The sequence below is a fragment of the Daphnia pulicaria genome, chromosome 4 (assembly GCF_021234035.1).
Source record: "Daphnia pulicaria isolate SC F1-1A chromosome 4, SC_F0-13Bv2, whole genome shotgun sequence".
Lineage (NCBI taxonomy): Eukaryota > Metazoa > Arthropoda > Branchiopoda > Diplostraca > Daphniidae > Daphnia > Daphnia pulicaria.
In genome coordinates, this window is record NC_060916.1 from 12,788,686 (window position 1) to 12,805,036 (window position 16,351).

Sequence of the window (16,351 nt, forward strand, 5' to 3'; positions counted from 1 at the left end):
GTAAAAATATAAATGTTCTGGATTTAAACCAATTACGCAGTTCGCCAAGTCGTTACATAAAACGAGCAGCCAAATGGTTTAATTAGACTCTGCTCCTCCTCCTTGACAGATGTCTAAATATATAGGGCATCATTCGTGTACTGCTGCTGGCTCAGTTTTATTTGACGGTATAATTTATTTCGGCGCAGAAAAGGAAAGGTGGTTCACCTTTTCTTTTCCAGTGTGTATTATAATGCATTAACATCACATGTTGAAATTGACTCAAATAAGGTGACGAATTCTATTTTTTGATAGGGAAAAGAGAAACTCTCGACCTCGTTGAATGTTTTTAAGCGCTTTCCACAATCATCGTTGACCAAAGAAAATTTTTAAACCCAGCCAGTATTATATCAGTCTATACGACGCCAATGCTGAAGGTTTCATTATGTCCCATTCGTTAGTAACAATGTAGCACCATATTACCCGAGTGTGTTTGAATGCTTTACGACTTTGCCGCCTCTTTTACACGTATTTAGGTTATTATTCAATAAATCGTGCAATGTTGCAGCGTGCTTCAGAAAAAAGCTGTCAGAAAAAAAAACAAAAAAATGGCGAATCACTATGAGATACCGAATTGGTATTTAAACGCTTTAATAGGAAATGTGAAACGTACCGAAATAACCCCGATTTCTTTTTCTGCAGGGCTGGTAAACCGACGACTGGACTTCACCTTGATGTGACCAAAGATGGTAAACTTATCCAGGTAACATTCGTTTGTTAATTGCCGGCTTTGTTGATGATTTTTTTTACCGGCTTGTATTTGTTTTTGTTCTTCGTGTTTCTTACAGAAATTGATGATAGATCAGAAGAAATGCTACCTCTTTGGCCGGAATCCTCAAATGTGTGATTTTTGTATTGACCATGCATCCTGCTCCAGGGTATGTTGCATCCTTCTAAATTATCACTTTGTATCTTCTTTAATTTGTCATCTGTCTTCATGATTCGAAGGTTCATTCTGCACTTGTGTGGCATAAGCATCTGAACCGTGCATTTCTTGTTGATCTGGGAAGCAGTAAGTGTACAACTTTGTCAAACATTTATTGTTCATTGATCTAAATGTTGTTTTCAAATCTCCAGCCCATGGGACCTATATTGGTACCATGAGGATTGAAAGTGAAAAGCCTACCCAACTGCCAGTCGACAGCACTTTTCATTTTGGTGCTTCAACTAGATATTACATTTTGAGAGAGCGACCACAAAATGCCCCCAGACCGATCTTGGAAGAATTAGAAGAAGAAGCCAAAAGTGGTCACCAGGATGGAGGGAAACTTGGGCTTCCAGAATCAGAAATGGAGTTGGATGTAAGAGCCATTTTAAATTCAACTTTTTATGAAAATTTCACAAATGTTTGCTTTATCTAGAATCTGACTGAATTCAACACTGCTCATAATCGACGGATCTCAATGTTGGGTATTGCCGACGATGACGCAGGCAGCAGAATTGCCGCAGGCAAGAGAAAGAAGAGGTCGATCACTTTCAATGACGAAGAAGAAGTTATCAATCCGGAAGACATTGATCCCAATGTGGGAAGATTCCGGAATCTTGTTCACACTTCCCTCGTTATTCCTACAAAAGTAAATATTAAATAGTGTAAATTCTGTTAATTGGTGATATTAACAAGTTTTCTTTTCGTGATATTAAAGCGGATTAAAAGCGAAACTTTAGCCAGTGGAACATTGTCAAGAGAGAACCAGTTCCACCGTTCGTTGTCAGCCTCGTCTGGAGGAGAAGGGCTGTACGGAGGCCTACCCCCTGAGATGGGCGAATCATCCCAGTCTCATTTAACATCTCAATCCGCGTCTTCTGGGCTCTTCTCTTCGACTTTAGCTTCAAAGTTGGGGCTTCCATTGATGCCAAACCCTGCCCCCGATGTCGATTTGTCCGCCCCAATGGAGCCAGCTGCCGCACCGGTCACTTCCCGGCTCAATGTCGAGTTTACACAACCTCCTGCTGTAGAGTCTGATCCCTCCTCCAACGGGCCTAAGAGAAAGAAATACGCCAAAGAAGCTTGGCCGGGTAAAAAGCCTACACCCTCACTTCTTATGTAACGACAATTCACACCTCTACAACTTGTCATGTCATCACGTATTTTCCTCCTTTTTTTTTAAATAAAATCAATTAAAAAAACAACAACGAGATTTGAAATGATCGGCGACGTTGTAGGGATTCTGTGGAGAGAGTCATCGAAGGTGGTGGTCCTTTAGCCTGTTAAAAATTTTGACGCACGAGACTAATGTACTTTTAGGGATTCCACTGCTGCTGCTGCTGTTGACCGGATATAAGGGGAAGTCGGAGCCTACCCAAGCCCTGGATTGTCTCTGTAATCAGCATGGGTCCATCGGCGACTGACGTTGATTTGCGGGTCTGGTTATTAGTGAACTTTGGTGTCTGAACTATTTCTCCCAACTGCTGCCGTACAGAATCCGAGCGTGTGAAATCTACAAAGAGGTGAGTCTCTTCTGAAAAAAAAATTACATCCAGCGGGTTGCATAGTTTACACACGCCGGAATTTGAGCCACTGACGTGTCGGAAAATGGACGAGAAGAAAAGTTGGGATTTCGATGACCTACTGCCCTTTGTGGGCGAATTTGGACGGTACCAGAAGTTGCTTGTGTGGCTAGTTTGCCTTCCGGCATGCATTCCTTGCGGATTTCACGCTTTCAATCAGCTCTTTATGGCCAACGTTCCCGACCACTGGTGCAAAAGTCCGCCGGATGTGGATTCCCAAAACTGGACTTCCAACGAATGGAAGATGACCAACATTCCTTATACAGTAATTACGTTAATTGAGTAAATTTACGAAGTGTTTAATCAATTTTGGGATTGACAGGTAAATGATGGAGTAATGGAGTTCAGCAAATGCACCATGTACAATTTTACGGAATCGGCCGACGGCAATAACGTTACCGAGTGCCTGTACGGATGGGAGTTTGACAAGTCCATCATTTCTTCGTCGATCGTCATTGATGTAATGATTGTTTATTTTTTCCCCCTACATTTTCTTTAAAATAATTAAATTTGCTTTTTCAGTTTGAACTAGTTTGCACTCGTAATCTTTACCCGACGATTGGACTTTCACTGTTGAACGTCGGGGGCATCATTGGCGTTTACATTTTTGGTGTTATTAGCGACAGGTAATTGGAATAGATACGTAAATCAAGTTTAAACTCATTCGAAATTTTTTTTTATTTTTCAAGGGTTGGAAGAAAGACGTCGTTCTTTCTTTGTCTGAGTGTCGAACTCACCGGTGGAATACTCACAGCACTTGCTCCTAATTTTTGGCTTTGGGCCGCTTGCCGGTTTATGGTTGGAATTACAATTCCGGCCATCTATCAAATTCCATTCATCATAGGTATACGAATACAGTAGCAGTATGGCCTGGTTTGCGTATCCAGGACACTGTAAGGATTCGTAATCTTAATCCAATTGTTGTTTCAATGACGTCATTATATAGCCTTGGAACTAGTCGGCCCTACCTACCGGACTTTTATCACCGTCATGACCTGTCTATTCTACACGATGGGTATGTTACTCTTGTCCGGAGTAGCTTATGTTGTCCGAGACTGGACTCATCTCTGTTACGCAACTACCCTGCCGTTTCTCGTCTTTTTCATCTATCTCGTGTAAATTTACAAAAATTGCACAATGAAAATTGCTGCGTCATATTTGATAATGATGTAATTTTTTAGATATCTGCCAGAATCTCCTCGATGGTTAATGTCACAAGGTCGTTTTGCCGAAGTGAAAGCTATAATGAAGACCTGCGCCAAGATTAATGGCAAGGAATTTCCCGAGCATTTGTTACCACAACTGGAAGTAATCAAAGTTTTTTTTTTTTTAACCCTCATATCTAATAACAAAAGTGAGGAAATTCACCACAAGACTTTCTTGCTTTACAGAGAAAAATGACTGAAAACCGCAATTCGAGTTTGACACGAAAAACGGCCCCTAAAGAACCCCACAAGGTCGTAGGCGTGACTAGTTTGTTCCGCACTCCGAATATGCGGCTTAAAACTATACTCATCACTTTCAATTGGTATCAACGTTATTCGTCTTAAAGGATTTCTAGTTTCTGAAACTTTCATTTTAATATTTCAGGTTCGCCAATAATACGGTTTATGTTGGGTTGAGTTATTACGGACCAGTGATGGGTAGCGATGAATACTTTTCCTTCTTTCTCTCCGGATTGGTGGAGATCCCTGGCTATCTCTTCTGTTGGGCCGTCATGGATCGCTGGGGGAGACGTTGGCCGCTCTGCATGCTAATGGTTGTTGGCGGACTCTTTTGCGTTGCCACTGTCTTGATGCCGGCGGGTCTGTGTCCATTTACTAGTAGCTGGGAAAATAATATTGAAACTTTGAAATAATTATTTACGTTTACAGAAGCTGTTAACGAGACTTTAATCCTTTATCTGATCGCAAAATTCGCTATTGCCGCAAGCTTTCTCATTCTGTATCCTTTTGCTGGAGAACTCTATCCGACCGAGGTTCGCGGCATCGGTATCGGCTTCACCGCTTATCTGGGGGGTCTCGGTTTAGCCGTCATTCCATTCGTCAATTATTTAGTAATTTTCTTAAATAATTTCTTTTCGATGGATACAATGAATTTAATCCATTTGTAATTTTAACTAGGGTTCGGAAATGCTAGTTTTACCTTTAGTTGTCATGGGCATCATCTCGGCTATCGGAGGTGTAGTAGGATTACGCCTTCCGGAGACTCTACACAAGAAGTTACCGCAAACGATGGAAGAGGGCGAGGAGTTTGGCAAGGATTTCGGCTTGAGAGATTGCCTACAATGCATCCCTGACAAGTATTTTCAATGAAGCTTTCGTTTAAAATGTGTGTGTGTGTGTAAACCAACAGTATTATTTTCCATCCAATAAAAGGGCTGACGAGTCAATTGAAATGCATGAAATGTCGGGACCCGTCGACAATGAAGAGACGCCTCTTCGAGTGGAGAACACTACCCCTTTGTCGACACCCCTGGCGAATCGAAAATCAATGCGCAAGCTTCTAGTTCACCGAATGAGCTCGCTAGAGCTACCAGTTGACAAATCCGGATTAGTTAAATTACATTATTGGTATTAACTCGTTTCGTCTGTATTCACATCACTCTTATTGCCAGGCTTTGAAAGGTTCAAGTACAAAATTGAGTTAATTGCACCGATGTCTTGTTTCTCACTGGAAGTAATCACGAAGGATCGTTTCCGCCTCTTGCCGTGCTGATGGATTGAGTTGCGTAACCTTTGCTTGAAATCTTTTACCCTTGCCGGCGCCTTTTCCGTTCAAACAACTGCAAATTCTAAAATCAAATATTTCAGAGTTAGTTTGAACGATTTGTTTGGATAAGGAGATCTGTCGCAATGGAACGCACTTTGGACCAAGAGAGCTGACTACATCCTCTTGGCCGATAAGAGTCATTTGCCCGTTGTTATCTTCTCCCACAGTAATAAGTAATGTGATGTCCTAAAGAGAGAATATTAAAACAAAATTTGAATTAGTACAATTAAAAACTAATAATCTAGATACCTCAGAAGCCAGTTCTGAAATTAGAGCGCTTGCATAATCGGCATCGCCGTCTTTGCGGTGAACAATTGCGAATTTCGGTTTCTCGGTTTTAATTTTCTCTGCCTGATTGACAGCTAATTCTTTCATCAAAGTTTGCAAAGTCTTAAAAGAAAAGAAAATTTTTAAATTAATCTACAGTCGATTAGGATGCGGAGAAGTTCAAAAGTTGTTTTACCTTTTGTGATAACTTTACTGAGGCTTGCAATTTATTAGCTAAATCGACATGATCTTCAGGTCCATTTCTAAAACGAGCAAATGAGTTAATCACTTGTCATTTAAACATTTTAAGCATTTCATACCTCAGAATTTTAGTCAACTGGCGCTCCCTGTCAAGTGAACGATTGATGTAATCTAACACTCGATTTCCACTTATAAAGAAGAGGTTGGTCTTATTCTTTTTACCCTTTTCAGTATAGAGCAGCTTTATGAACTAAATGAAGTATGTAATCGATGGTTAATTATTGCTTGTACTATTGGGGTAGTAAACTGCGTACAATACCTGTAAATGACTAAGGTTGGAAACGTGAGTTCCACAACACATGTTGCTGTCTACACCTAAAATAGTTACGACGCGAACAGGACCAACGTGGTCATCGGGAAGACCTCTAGAACGGACCTACGAACCCAATATGGTTTTCTTTAATTCAAATTTAATGTCAATTGAAGTTAAATTCTTACTTGGTCGGGTATTGCATCTCCTTCGTATACTTTTACTTCCACAGAGACAGCTTCCCTGATTTTTTCATTCACTTGGCTTTCAATGGTTTTAAGTTGGGCATCAGTCACATTTACAGCATCTAGTAATTTAATATTAGCATCAATGATGCAACAGAAAATTCAGAAAATAAAGTTAAGGAGAAAAAATGTACCTAATTCAATATGGGAAACAGATTCCCCAAGCCACCAAGATGTTGTTTTGAAACCAAATGAAGCATCAGCAATTGCAGTGATTAGATGCTGCCCAGAGTGTTGCTGCATATGATCCCACCTTCTCTCCCAATCAATGACACCTGTAGCTAGAGCCCCAACATCCAGGCTGTCTTGTAAGAAATGGATGGCATCCTTCCCTCTTCTTTTGACTTGCAAGACAGGGATTCCGTTCAAGAAGCCTCTGTCATCAGGCTTTTGACATTTGGATTTTTAAAACCAATTCTACATGAGGATGTATAATTTAACGTAAAAATTACCTGGCCTCCACCTTCAGGGAAAAAAACGGTATCTTCCAATAAGACTTCAAATGCTTGTACTTTCTCCTTTTTCCCCTGGACGAGCCTCTCGATCTGACACGGCGAACAAGAGACGACTTTGCTCGTAAACTACGAAACACCATACTGATCATTAATAGGATAAGAAAATACAAATACCAAAAAGGAAAATTTATTGAACCTCTTTCTTGTACGGTGATTTTTGACATTCAAAGACCATCGTAGACTTTTGGCAAATTTTGCACTGTTGTTATTTTTTTTCCCTTTCTAGCAGTCTAGCAGACAAAATTACAATCCATCTGTTGGCAATATTTACAACTTTGAAGAAAACACTAAGAGAAGAAATTGGCAACAGTGTTTTAAGCCAAGAAAAAATGGTGACTTATTGCAAAGACTTGTAGTCTTGTACTTGTGTTTTGTGTGTTTGCTATAATTGCAGCTATAATTTTATCTCGTTCAACGGGAAATACCACCAGAGTTTCTAATCTTTATACTGCCTGCTTGTATTTCGGTTTATTGACATTTTAAAGAGATAATTTTACTTTCGCGCTAATACTCAACTGAGCCCTGTAGGTGTATTTTTTTGCTGTTTTCACTTCACAGTGACATTCTAAAGTCGTAAAGCCTGGTTGTTATAAAGATTATAAATTAATTTCAACCCCTGAAACATCATTCATGTTCCATGTAGCAGTGTGGATGCAGGTTAGTGGTTTGCATAGCAAAATCTTTATCAATGATGACATCAAAAATCAGTACTCATCTTATCTCTTAAATTTTTTACAGGTTCCTGTTCTGATTATGGGCTTTGATAGTGTTGAAAACACCAGATCAGTTTAGTATCTGGTGTAGTTCTGAACTACAGCAACGTCCAAGGTCTGACCTCCATGAAATGGCTGAAACTGTTGCAGCTGTTGTAACCAGTTCCAATAGCGCAAGCTCTAGGAACAACAATGACTCCCACTTTCATCAACTAAATCTCTCAGGTTCAATGCAATTGATCTTTAATCTTTACATTGGAAAAGTTCTAATCTGATTTATGCAATATAGTTCTAAAGGCCACTGTTGACCCAGTTTGCATAACAAAAAAACCTTCACCATATGTTGAAATCTTGGTTGATGGGAAAGTGGTTCGGAAAACTGAGGCTGTGAAGAACACACATGATCCCACTTGGTCTTGTGAATCCTTCACTGTGTATGTACAGTTTTTATGATTCAGCACATTTGCAAGTGTCTTATCTTATTTGTTTTCTAGTCTTGTGAAAATCAATTCAAAATGTCTACTGAGGCTCTACAGTCATTCAACTTTCAAGCGAGATTTGGTTCTAGGAGAAGGCAGAATAGATATCCAAAAACAACTAGTACGAGAACAAGGGAAATTTGATAAAACCAGTCTTGTTCTGGATGTTAAGGTAAGCCTCAAACTTGATTACCAGAAAAACACAAAAAAAACAAAATTATTCAATATTTCTGGCATCAATAGGGAGAAATAAAGAATACTAGCATTGCATCAACGACAGAAGCAGCTAACGGTCGCAGCTCTAAAGTGAAGATTGGAGAAATTTTTATTGTGATGGACGGAATGAGGGTAGATCCAAAATTGTTGACAGGCAGTAGTCGAAGCGCAACGAGGTAATAATGTGCAGCGTTCAAATGGAAGCGAGCAATTCATCATTATAAATCTGTGTGCTCCCATTTCTTTTATCATCAGAGTGAACGGAGAAACAGGTGAATCCAGCTCAACCGCTGAGATCCGGACGAACGGTGCAGCAGTAGCTCCTGTCACGAATTCGACCACGGGCGAAAATGGTGGCGGAGCTCGTCCTCGTACCCGATCGAATGATGTTGAAGCCGCCCCCATTCCAGCAGTAACTGGTGTTCCATCCAGGACACCCAACGGAACACCGCAGCAGACGCCGTCCAGGACTCCCAACGGGACAGCAGCACCACCACCGGCTCCGAGGACTGAAACTACCCCAGCCACGACAGCACCTCCGGCTGCTCCAGCTGGTCCCGAAGAACCTCTTCCGCCAGGGTGAGTTGATGCTGTCGTTGTATCCCATCCATTTGAAATGTAACTGACGTTATTTTGTCTTAATTAGATGGGAAGTCCGTTTCGATAAATACAACCGGCGCTACTACGTCGATCATAACACGCGGAGTACGACGTGGGAGCGCCCGCAGCCTCTTCCGGCCGGATGGGAGATGAGAAGAGACCCTCGGGGTCGAGCCTACTACGTGGATCACAACACTCGATCGTAAGTTTATTTGATGGTTTCAACTTTTTCAATTAAATTAATTCGTATTTGCAAATTAACCAGCACGACATGGCAAAGGCCGAATGTTGAACGTCTGCAACATTACGAGCAGTGGCAAGGCCAACGAGCGCATGTTGTTCAACAGTGCAGCCAGAGATTCCTATTTCCACAGGTAGTTGATTCATTGATCATTGAGCTAATTGTGACGTCACTTGCATTGATGTTGTTGTTGTTTTTTTCCTAACTAGGGTGGAGGAGTTAGCACCGGAACGGCGGTGGTGACGGGTACGGAAGAGAGCGATCCGCTTGGACCTTTGCCAGAAGGCTGGGAGAAACGTGTCGAGCCTAATGGCAGGGTCTACTTTGTCAACCACAAGAATCGCACCACACAGTGGGAGGATCCGAGAACCCAGGGGTGTGTCTCTCACTTGTCAATTCATCGAAATCCCTCAATCAATCTATATCTCATTTCTTTCTTTCTTTCTCTGATTCATTTCAGGATGAACCAAGAAGATCCTTTGCCTCCCGGCTGGGAAATGCGAATCACGGACGATGGTGTTCATTATTTCGTGGATCACAATACCCGGACGACCACCTTCCAAGATCCTAGACCAGGCGCAACTAAAGGGTATGATTATGTTGTCCATCATTACTGCCACAGCGTGTTCTATCCAGCTCGCCCGCCACTTGAAAGTGCTTTTATTGCTTTGTGTGTGTTAATTGCTTGTGTTTTTTTTTTCCTCATTGCGCTGGACGCAGTCCGAAAGGTGCCTATGGCGTTCCCATCGCTTACGAGCGCTCATTCCGCTGGAAGCTATCTCAATTCCGCTATCTGTGTCAGAGTAATGCCTTACCATCACACATCAAGATCACTCTCAACCGGTCGACGCTCTTTGAAGATTCGCACCATCAGATTATGCGCTTGCCCGCCTACGAGCTCCGCAGGCGACTGTACGTCATTTTCCGCGGCGAGGAGGGCCTTGATTACGGAGGAGTGGCAAGGTAAAATTATTATTAATTAAATACCCCCTTTGTGCCCCTTGAAGTGTGCGATAATTGGACACTGAAGAGGAAACTGATTTTTCTATTCATTTTTTTTTTGTTTTGACAGGGAATGGTTTCTCTTGCTGTCACACGAAGTGTTAAATCCCATGTACTGCCTCTTTGAATACGCCAACAAGAATAACTACAGCCTTCAGATCAATCCAGCGTCCCACGTCAATCCCGATCACCTGCACTATTTCAAGTTTATCGGTCGATTCATCGCCATGGTATGGATGATGGCTGACAAATCTCTTTCGGCTTAGAGAATTCGGGTCGATCGAGGCCGGAATGACATTCACGATCCTTTTGTTTTGTTTTTTTATTTGTGTCCTTGCACACGACAACAGGCTTTGTATCACGGACGATTCATCTACTCGGCTTTCACGCTGCCGTTCTACAAGCGCATGCTGAACAAAAAGCTGACGACCAAAGACATTGAGTCGGTGGATCCGGAATTCTACAATTCGCTCCTGTGGATCAAGGACAACAATCTGGAAGAATGCGGATTGGAGCTTTACTTTTCGGCCGATTTCGAGGTCCTCGGACAGTTGACTCACCACGAATTGAAGCCCGGCGGCGATAACGTTCGCGTCAACGAGGAAAACAAGGAAGAATACTTGCGGTGAGTCATTTCAAATTCGAAATGATTTCCCTTTTTTGATTTCATTAACCGGATTGAATTGGCTTGGATTTAGATTGATGACAGATTGGAGGATGAACCGAGGCATTGAGGAGCAAACGAAGGCCTTTTTGGACGGCTTCAACGAAGTGGTTCCGCTCGAATGGCTTCATTACTTTGACGAGCGCGAGCTGGAGCTGATGCTCTGCGGCATGCAGGAGATCGACATCGACGACTGGCAGCGCAACACGGTCTACCGCCACTACACCCGCAACTCGAAGCAAGTCCAATGGTTCTGGCAGGTACTAATTTTGGGCTAAAAGTCCGCTGTTTGGTGTGTCCGCTCTCTTGATTTCTCCAGATTCATCTCAATCTCCCTTTGCGTTGTTATTATTACAGTTTGTACGCGCCATGGACAACGAGAAGAGGGCCCGTTTACTGCAGTTTGTCTGCGGTACGTGCAAAGTGCCCGTCGGAGGATTCGCCGAGCTCATGGGTAAGACAATTTTTTCTCACTCTTTCTTTCTTTTATCTTTTCCCCCTTCAATTTCGGTGTCCAGATTCGATTTTGTCTTGTGTTGTTCTTTCACTTCCGGCGACGTCCCGTTATGGTGTGAACCGACTGTGTTGTCTTGTGTGTGCGGTTACGTCAAAACCGTACCCACAACCACGCGCCCATCTGTCGATCCGCATCATTCTTTCATTCTCTCTCTCTAACTTTGCGGTGGAATGAATTGTTCACTTTTCCGGCTCGTTGATCTTCTTTTTTCTCTAGTTGTTTTTTGGGTACTTTTTATTGTTTAATCAACCATTGAATTGTTTTTTGTTTTTTTCCTTTCAGGGAGCAATGGACCCCAGCGATTCTGCATCGAGAAGGTGGGCAAAGAGACGTGGCTGCCACGCTCGCACACCTGCTTCAATCGGCTAGATTTGCCACCCTACAAGAGTTACGAGCAGCTTGTGGAGAAGATGACGTTCGCCATTGAGGAAACGGAAGGCTTCGGTCAGGAATAAAAGAAAAACCAATATCAGAAAATGAAATCGTATGGTAGCGAAATGTTTCGAGTGGGGAGATAGGCTGACCTTTATCCTTACAGAAAAATAAAAACTGTACAATAGATTGTGCATAATTAGGCCACTACTATTCTTTGTTTCACACATTAGTACCTTTCTACCTACTGCCCCTCTATATCTCCCCCAACCCGATCCTCCCTTTATACTATAAAATATTTCTCCCATTTTCTTCTTCTTATAATATATCGTGTCGACGTCGGCCTATCTCTTGTTAAAAAAAAAAATTGAACGACGTTACTTTCGACGCGAATGTGAGAATCGTGTGAGTGTCTGTGTGTTTTGACAATAATATGTTGATTGTTTACGTACTAAAAAGTGAGCAATTCCCCCCCCCCTTTAGATTTAAAACGAAAAGAAAAAACCAACAAACAAAACCAACAAAAAAAAATCGATAGAGTTTATTATTAACTTTTTTTTTGTTCTTTGTGGGAGCGAGGGTGTGTGTTATTTCACGCGTTTCCGTCATGTATAACCGCCGAGGCGACGCTGGACGTGTTTTTTGTCCGTTCAATTTTTCTATCATTCTGAATGATGTACTATTTCTGTTGATTTTTTTTTTTTTTTTGCATACCGCACTGGATGAAATAAAAATAAACTTCTACTATAAGCGAAAATAATAAAAATGTTGAGTTCATTGACGTTAGGTGGCGTTGAATTAAAAAGTGAAATTTTCCCGCCAGATGGACTCTGAAAGATTCGTCTGCATCGTTTGGCAGCAGGCGTGAGTATATTTTCGCGCTGATATTGGTCTAGGATGCGTGTCTGATTCGAGATCAACCAGTTTACAGATTCCTGCCCCCATGTTATTAGAAGATTTGAAATATCCCTTGACGGCCCCGTTTCATCTACGCAGCCACCGCCTGTAGCGAGAGCAACACGTAAGTCGATTCATCTTCTTTCTTATAAACTGGCCATAGTTGAGTTATCATTAGGCTGCATCACGCGATCTATTTCACATGCAACTCTTCTTGAAAACAAAAACAAACCTCCATGACACAGTGGGTCTTCAATTTGGACCGACTAAATGATTTGGAAGGACTTTTGAATGCCACCACTCTCTTCGCAGGAAAGCCCAAGGTTTTTTGTTCATCAAATATTGAATCACATTTCAAACATTACATTGACTGACCGAGTCCTACATGAGTATTTGATCAGCCCTGATTCGAAAGTAGTTGCCCACAGGTTCCCAGGCAGCAGCAGCAGTGCAGCAGTCCAGGCTTCGTAATTTATTTAGAAGGTCTGCGAAACAAATTTCAACCCCCCAACAGAAGTAAAGAGGAGAATGGATCAATTTTAAGCAAATATAAAGCACGCTCACGCGGGAGGGGTCGATCGATTGGTTTCCAGGGAGAGAGAGAGAGAGAAAGAGAATGAAGAGCAGGAGAGAGAGAGAGAAAACTGGAGAGAAGTTTTGGACGGATAGAGGGGCTGTGCGTTTAGAACGCTTGAGGGGAATGAAAACTTTAGGGTTTTGAATTTGCTTTTGAAATTCAGTTCCTTTTGCGCATCGTCCATGTGGAGCAGAAGGACGATGTGGTGGGTCCTGCAAGTCGCAACTTTTTTAGCCCAAACACTGAAACTGCTCGGCCCCAGAGTTTTGAAACATTGAGCATATATATTCAATCAAAACCTTGAGGGGAGAGCAAGAGAGAGATTATTGATTTATTTTTTCTTCCCCCCTATTCTTTCTTCGAAAACACTCTGCTCTGTGTGTGTGTGTGTGTCTGACGCACTTGTTTGAGTCGATGAAACTTTCATGAATAGAGAGCAGATTGGATTGGTTGAGCAGCACAGGACCCCCACCACCACCCATCTCTTTACAGTTTCGTTTGAAGTTTCCCAAAGGGTGGTGGGTGGGTGGGAGGTAGAAAAGGGGATTAAATAAAAAGACACACACACACACACAGAGCTCCGCTCAGAATAGGCAATGCAATTCATTAATGTGAAATTAGTCTGATGGGATTCTGTTGTTCTGTTTCATAACCAGCCTCAACCATCTCTCTCCTATTTTCAGCTTCGATTTAAAAATTATTTTTGTTAAGTTTCGTCTGCTCTTGTCACAAGATTTTTCCTTTTTTTTAATTGTCGTTCTGCATTTTTTAAATGCCATTTTTCTCCCCTTTAAATCAGCTGTTAATCAGCACTGCTTTTCATTGCGGATGACAGGACTTTAATTGGAATTAGCAGCTTTGAAAAGGAGGGGGGATTGGCGGTTTAATAAAGACTCGGGTTACATCACGTCCCCCCCGTTCCTTTTGAAGTTTTGTATAAAACATTTGAAAAATTTAACAGCAATCTTCTTTGCCAAAGATTGGATATAGAGGGCGAGTAGCAGCAGCAGCTCTTGTTTTCTATCTGTGTGACATGAAGAAGAATGGCATCGATATTCTAATCAAGTCCCCCTTGGCCAAGGGGGATATTATACACCGAGCTCCAGCAGCCCCAAAAGGATAACAAAATGCAATTCCGACTATCTCCCAACGATCCCTTAACCATTGAATCATTCTCTATATATTCCAAACCAGACTGTGTCTCTCTCTCTTAGCTATAGCTATAGCTGTGTGTGTGCGCAATGTATAGTACCGTCATTATACATGGGTGGGAAAAAGAAGCGATCGATAGCCGGGGTAGTAGATGTAGTATTCCTCCCCATCTTCTTCTTTATGTATGTATATAGTTTCCTTGCCCTTTCTAATATTGATTGCGAGTTGTACAAGGCAACTTAAAGCTCTTTGATCTAGCTCTCTCTCCCTTTTTTTGATTTTATTTTTGATTTTATTTCCCCCTTTTTTGTGTGTAATTCAATCGAATTTAAGTGCATCTTCTGGCAAACTCGTTTCGAAAAGGAAATGTGTTTTGACGTTTATCTCTAGCAGACGAAAAAAAAAAAGAAAGAAGGTTGTTGTTGTTGTTGTTGTTGTTGAGGGGCGGGCGTTTGAAACATGACGAATGGAAAAGAAGAAACAAAAATTATTATTTTCCAGTGAGGTCGTGACGTACCGTTTGTGTGTGTGACGGTGGTGGGAGAATGTCGCATCATAGTTGTTGTCGATGTTGTTGTTGTTGTATCCGTTTTCATTAAAAACGATTGGAATGTGTAGCGTGACTGGGTTTGGAGGAGGAAGAGGTTGCTGGACCCGCTGGGTGGAGAGGAATGTTTAACTGGCGTACATGATGGGGTTACTGTTAAAACGTTCGGGAGAAGAAGTGGGAGGAGCTAGACTGGTAGAAAAGAAAAAAAAAAAGAGTTCTGACCCCGTGAGCCATTTGACCCTTAAACAAAACCTTTTTTGGGGCCATGGTGGAATGGTGGTAAGAAGAGGAGGAAGAAGAAAAACACACACAATTTTGTTTTTCTTCTTCTTTTGACTTGTTTTCCGTTTCTTCTTTCATTCTCTTCTTCTTCTTCTTCTGTAGCTTCCAGCGTCATCCGGGCAACAGGTGGTCCAGCACAGATGTGCAGCTCTCTACCACCACCACAACTACCCCCCATCTTCAAAAATGGGGGGGTGATGATGATGATGGGGGGTGACTTTTTTTTTCCAGAAGGTAAAAGAAAAAAAAAGATAATTGAAAGTTAAAAAAGAAATCATTTTCTTATAAGAAACCCTAGATACATTTAAGAGGGGGGGGGGGGGTGGTAAGGGGGTCAAAGCGTCAGGTGCGTGAGTTGGGGGCTGGATCTGACCTGTCGCGCCCTTCCTCCTCCTCTTTTATTTTTTGTCGGTTGGAAATTTTTATTTTATTTTATAAAAAACGAAACAAAACAATTTGGGATATTACGATGATGATGATGATTTGATATCTGGTAGTATACTATATAAAAACCCGCCATTGTTTCATTGCCATCCATGTGCAAGTTTTATTGTGTAACGTTAAAAGAAAGAAAATGTGACATCCGGCCGTCAATTTTTCTTCTTCTTCTTTTATTTTTTCGTCTACGTTCCGACATAATGATCAAATTTGGGGGAAAATTCCGTTCCCCAAAACTTTATTTTTTTTTTAAAGTCAAATGATTATTATTATTCTAAACTTTGTTTTAAAAGAGTAAACTATTTTCCGGAATACTTTTCCAGTCTCCAGTAAAGTAATGAAAAATGATAATTAGCCGATTAATAATGTACATTCTCTCTCTCTCTCCCTTTTGTGTTCTGGAAAAGTCATTGAAAATTTCATCATGATAATAACCTTGGAATATTGAATAAAGTTCTCGGTAATGAATTCCGCGTGACGTAGACGAGCCAGCCAACGAACGAACGACAAAACAGGGTGGGGTAGGGTGGAAGGGGGTCGATTATTTTATACTGGCATTTCTCCTTCTTATTTCTTTTTAGGAGTAGTAGTAGTAGAGTTATTAGATTTTCTCTCGTCCAAATTACTCAAATGTCTTGTGTAGATTGGGTTCTACTGCTGCTGGCCCAGGATTTTCCAGGAAAAGAAAAAAAAGCGGCACTGGGAAATTGTTCCAAGGAGCTCCTAACAACAATAGGAGCTCTCATTTAGGGCCAGTAACTAGTCGGGGGGAAAGAGATAGATCCTGGCGGGTT

General features: G+C 41.6%; 4 protein-coding genes across 4 annotated transcripts; 3 read left to right on the top strand and 1 right to left on the bottom strand.

Moving 5' to 3' along the window:
* The first annotated feature begins 520 nt into the window (after positions 1-520).
* Positions 521-2,248, top strand: LOC124337073 (nuclear inhibitor of protein phosphatase 1-like). The gene is made up of 7 exons (XM_046791099.1): positions 521-616; positions 682-742; positions 828-917; positions 988-1,051; positions 1,117-1,340; positions 1,401-1,613; positions 1,683-2,248. Exons 1-7 carry the CDS (start codon positions 588-590, stop codon positions 2,085-2,087), a joined length of 1,086 nt encoding a protein of 361 aa, XP_046647055.1. The 5' UTR covers positions 521-587; the 3' UTR covers positions 2,088-2,248.
* A 90-nt stretch (positions 2,249-2,338) lies between these two features.
* LOC124336960 (carcinine transporter-like) lies at positions 2,339-5,255 on the top strand. Its single transcript, XM_046790931.1, has 11 exons — positions 2,339-2,812; positions 2,870-3,007; positions 3,070-3,173; positions 3,237-3,391; positions 3,494-3,662; positions 3,729-3,855; positions 3,939-4,075; positions 4,138-4,352; positions 4,422-4,603; positions 4,671-4,849; positions 4,926-5,255. The coding sequence occupies exons 1-11, from the start codon at positions 2,573-2,575 to the stop codon at positions 5,125-5,127; spliced, it is 1,848 nt and encodes a 615-aa protein (XP_046646887.1). The 5' UTR covers positions 2,339-2,572; the 3' UTR covers positions 5,128-5,255.
* LOC124337053 (alanyl-tRNA editing protein Aarsd1-B-like) lies at positions 5,118-7,138 on the bottom strand. The gene is made up of 10 exons (XM_046791073.1): positions 6,994-7,138; positions 6,795-6,923; positions 6,477-6,729; positions 6,286-6,404; positions 6,107-6,223; positions 5,907-6,037; positions 5,783-5,849; positions 5,569-5,709; positions 5,414-5,505; positions 5,118-5,341 (listed from the first exon to the last, which is right to left on the bottom strand). The coding sequence occupies exons 1-10, from the start codon at positions 7,030-7,032 to the stop codon at positions 5,218-5,220; spliced, it is 1,212 nt and encodes a 403-aa protein (XP_046647029.1). The 5' UTR covers positions 7,033-7,138; the 3' UTR covers positions 5,118-5,217.
* Positions 7,139-7,213: 75 nt separating this feature from the next.
* Positions 7,214-12,182, top strand: LOC124336910 (E3 ubiquitin-protein ligase Su(dx)-like). The gene is made up of 16 exons (XM_046790826.1): positions 7,214-7,514; positions 7,596-7,795; positions 7,860-8,004; positions 8,065-8,221; positions 8,293-8,441; positions 8,521-8,844; positions 8,912-9,067; positions 9,131-9,239; positions 9,316-9,482; positions 9,567-9,695; positions 9,827-10,069; positions 10,179-10,338; positions 10,459-10,733; positions 10,807-11,032; positions 11,130-11,226; positions 11,572-12,182. Exons 2-16 carry the CDS (start codon positions 7,702-7,704, stop codon positions 11,742-11,744), a joined length of 2,604 nt encoding a protein of 867 aa, XP_046646782.1. The 5' UTR covers positions 7,214-7,514; positions 7,596-7,701; the 3' UTR covers positions 11,745-12,182.
* The last annotated feature ends 4,169 nt before the right edge of the window (positions 12,183-16,351 follow it).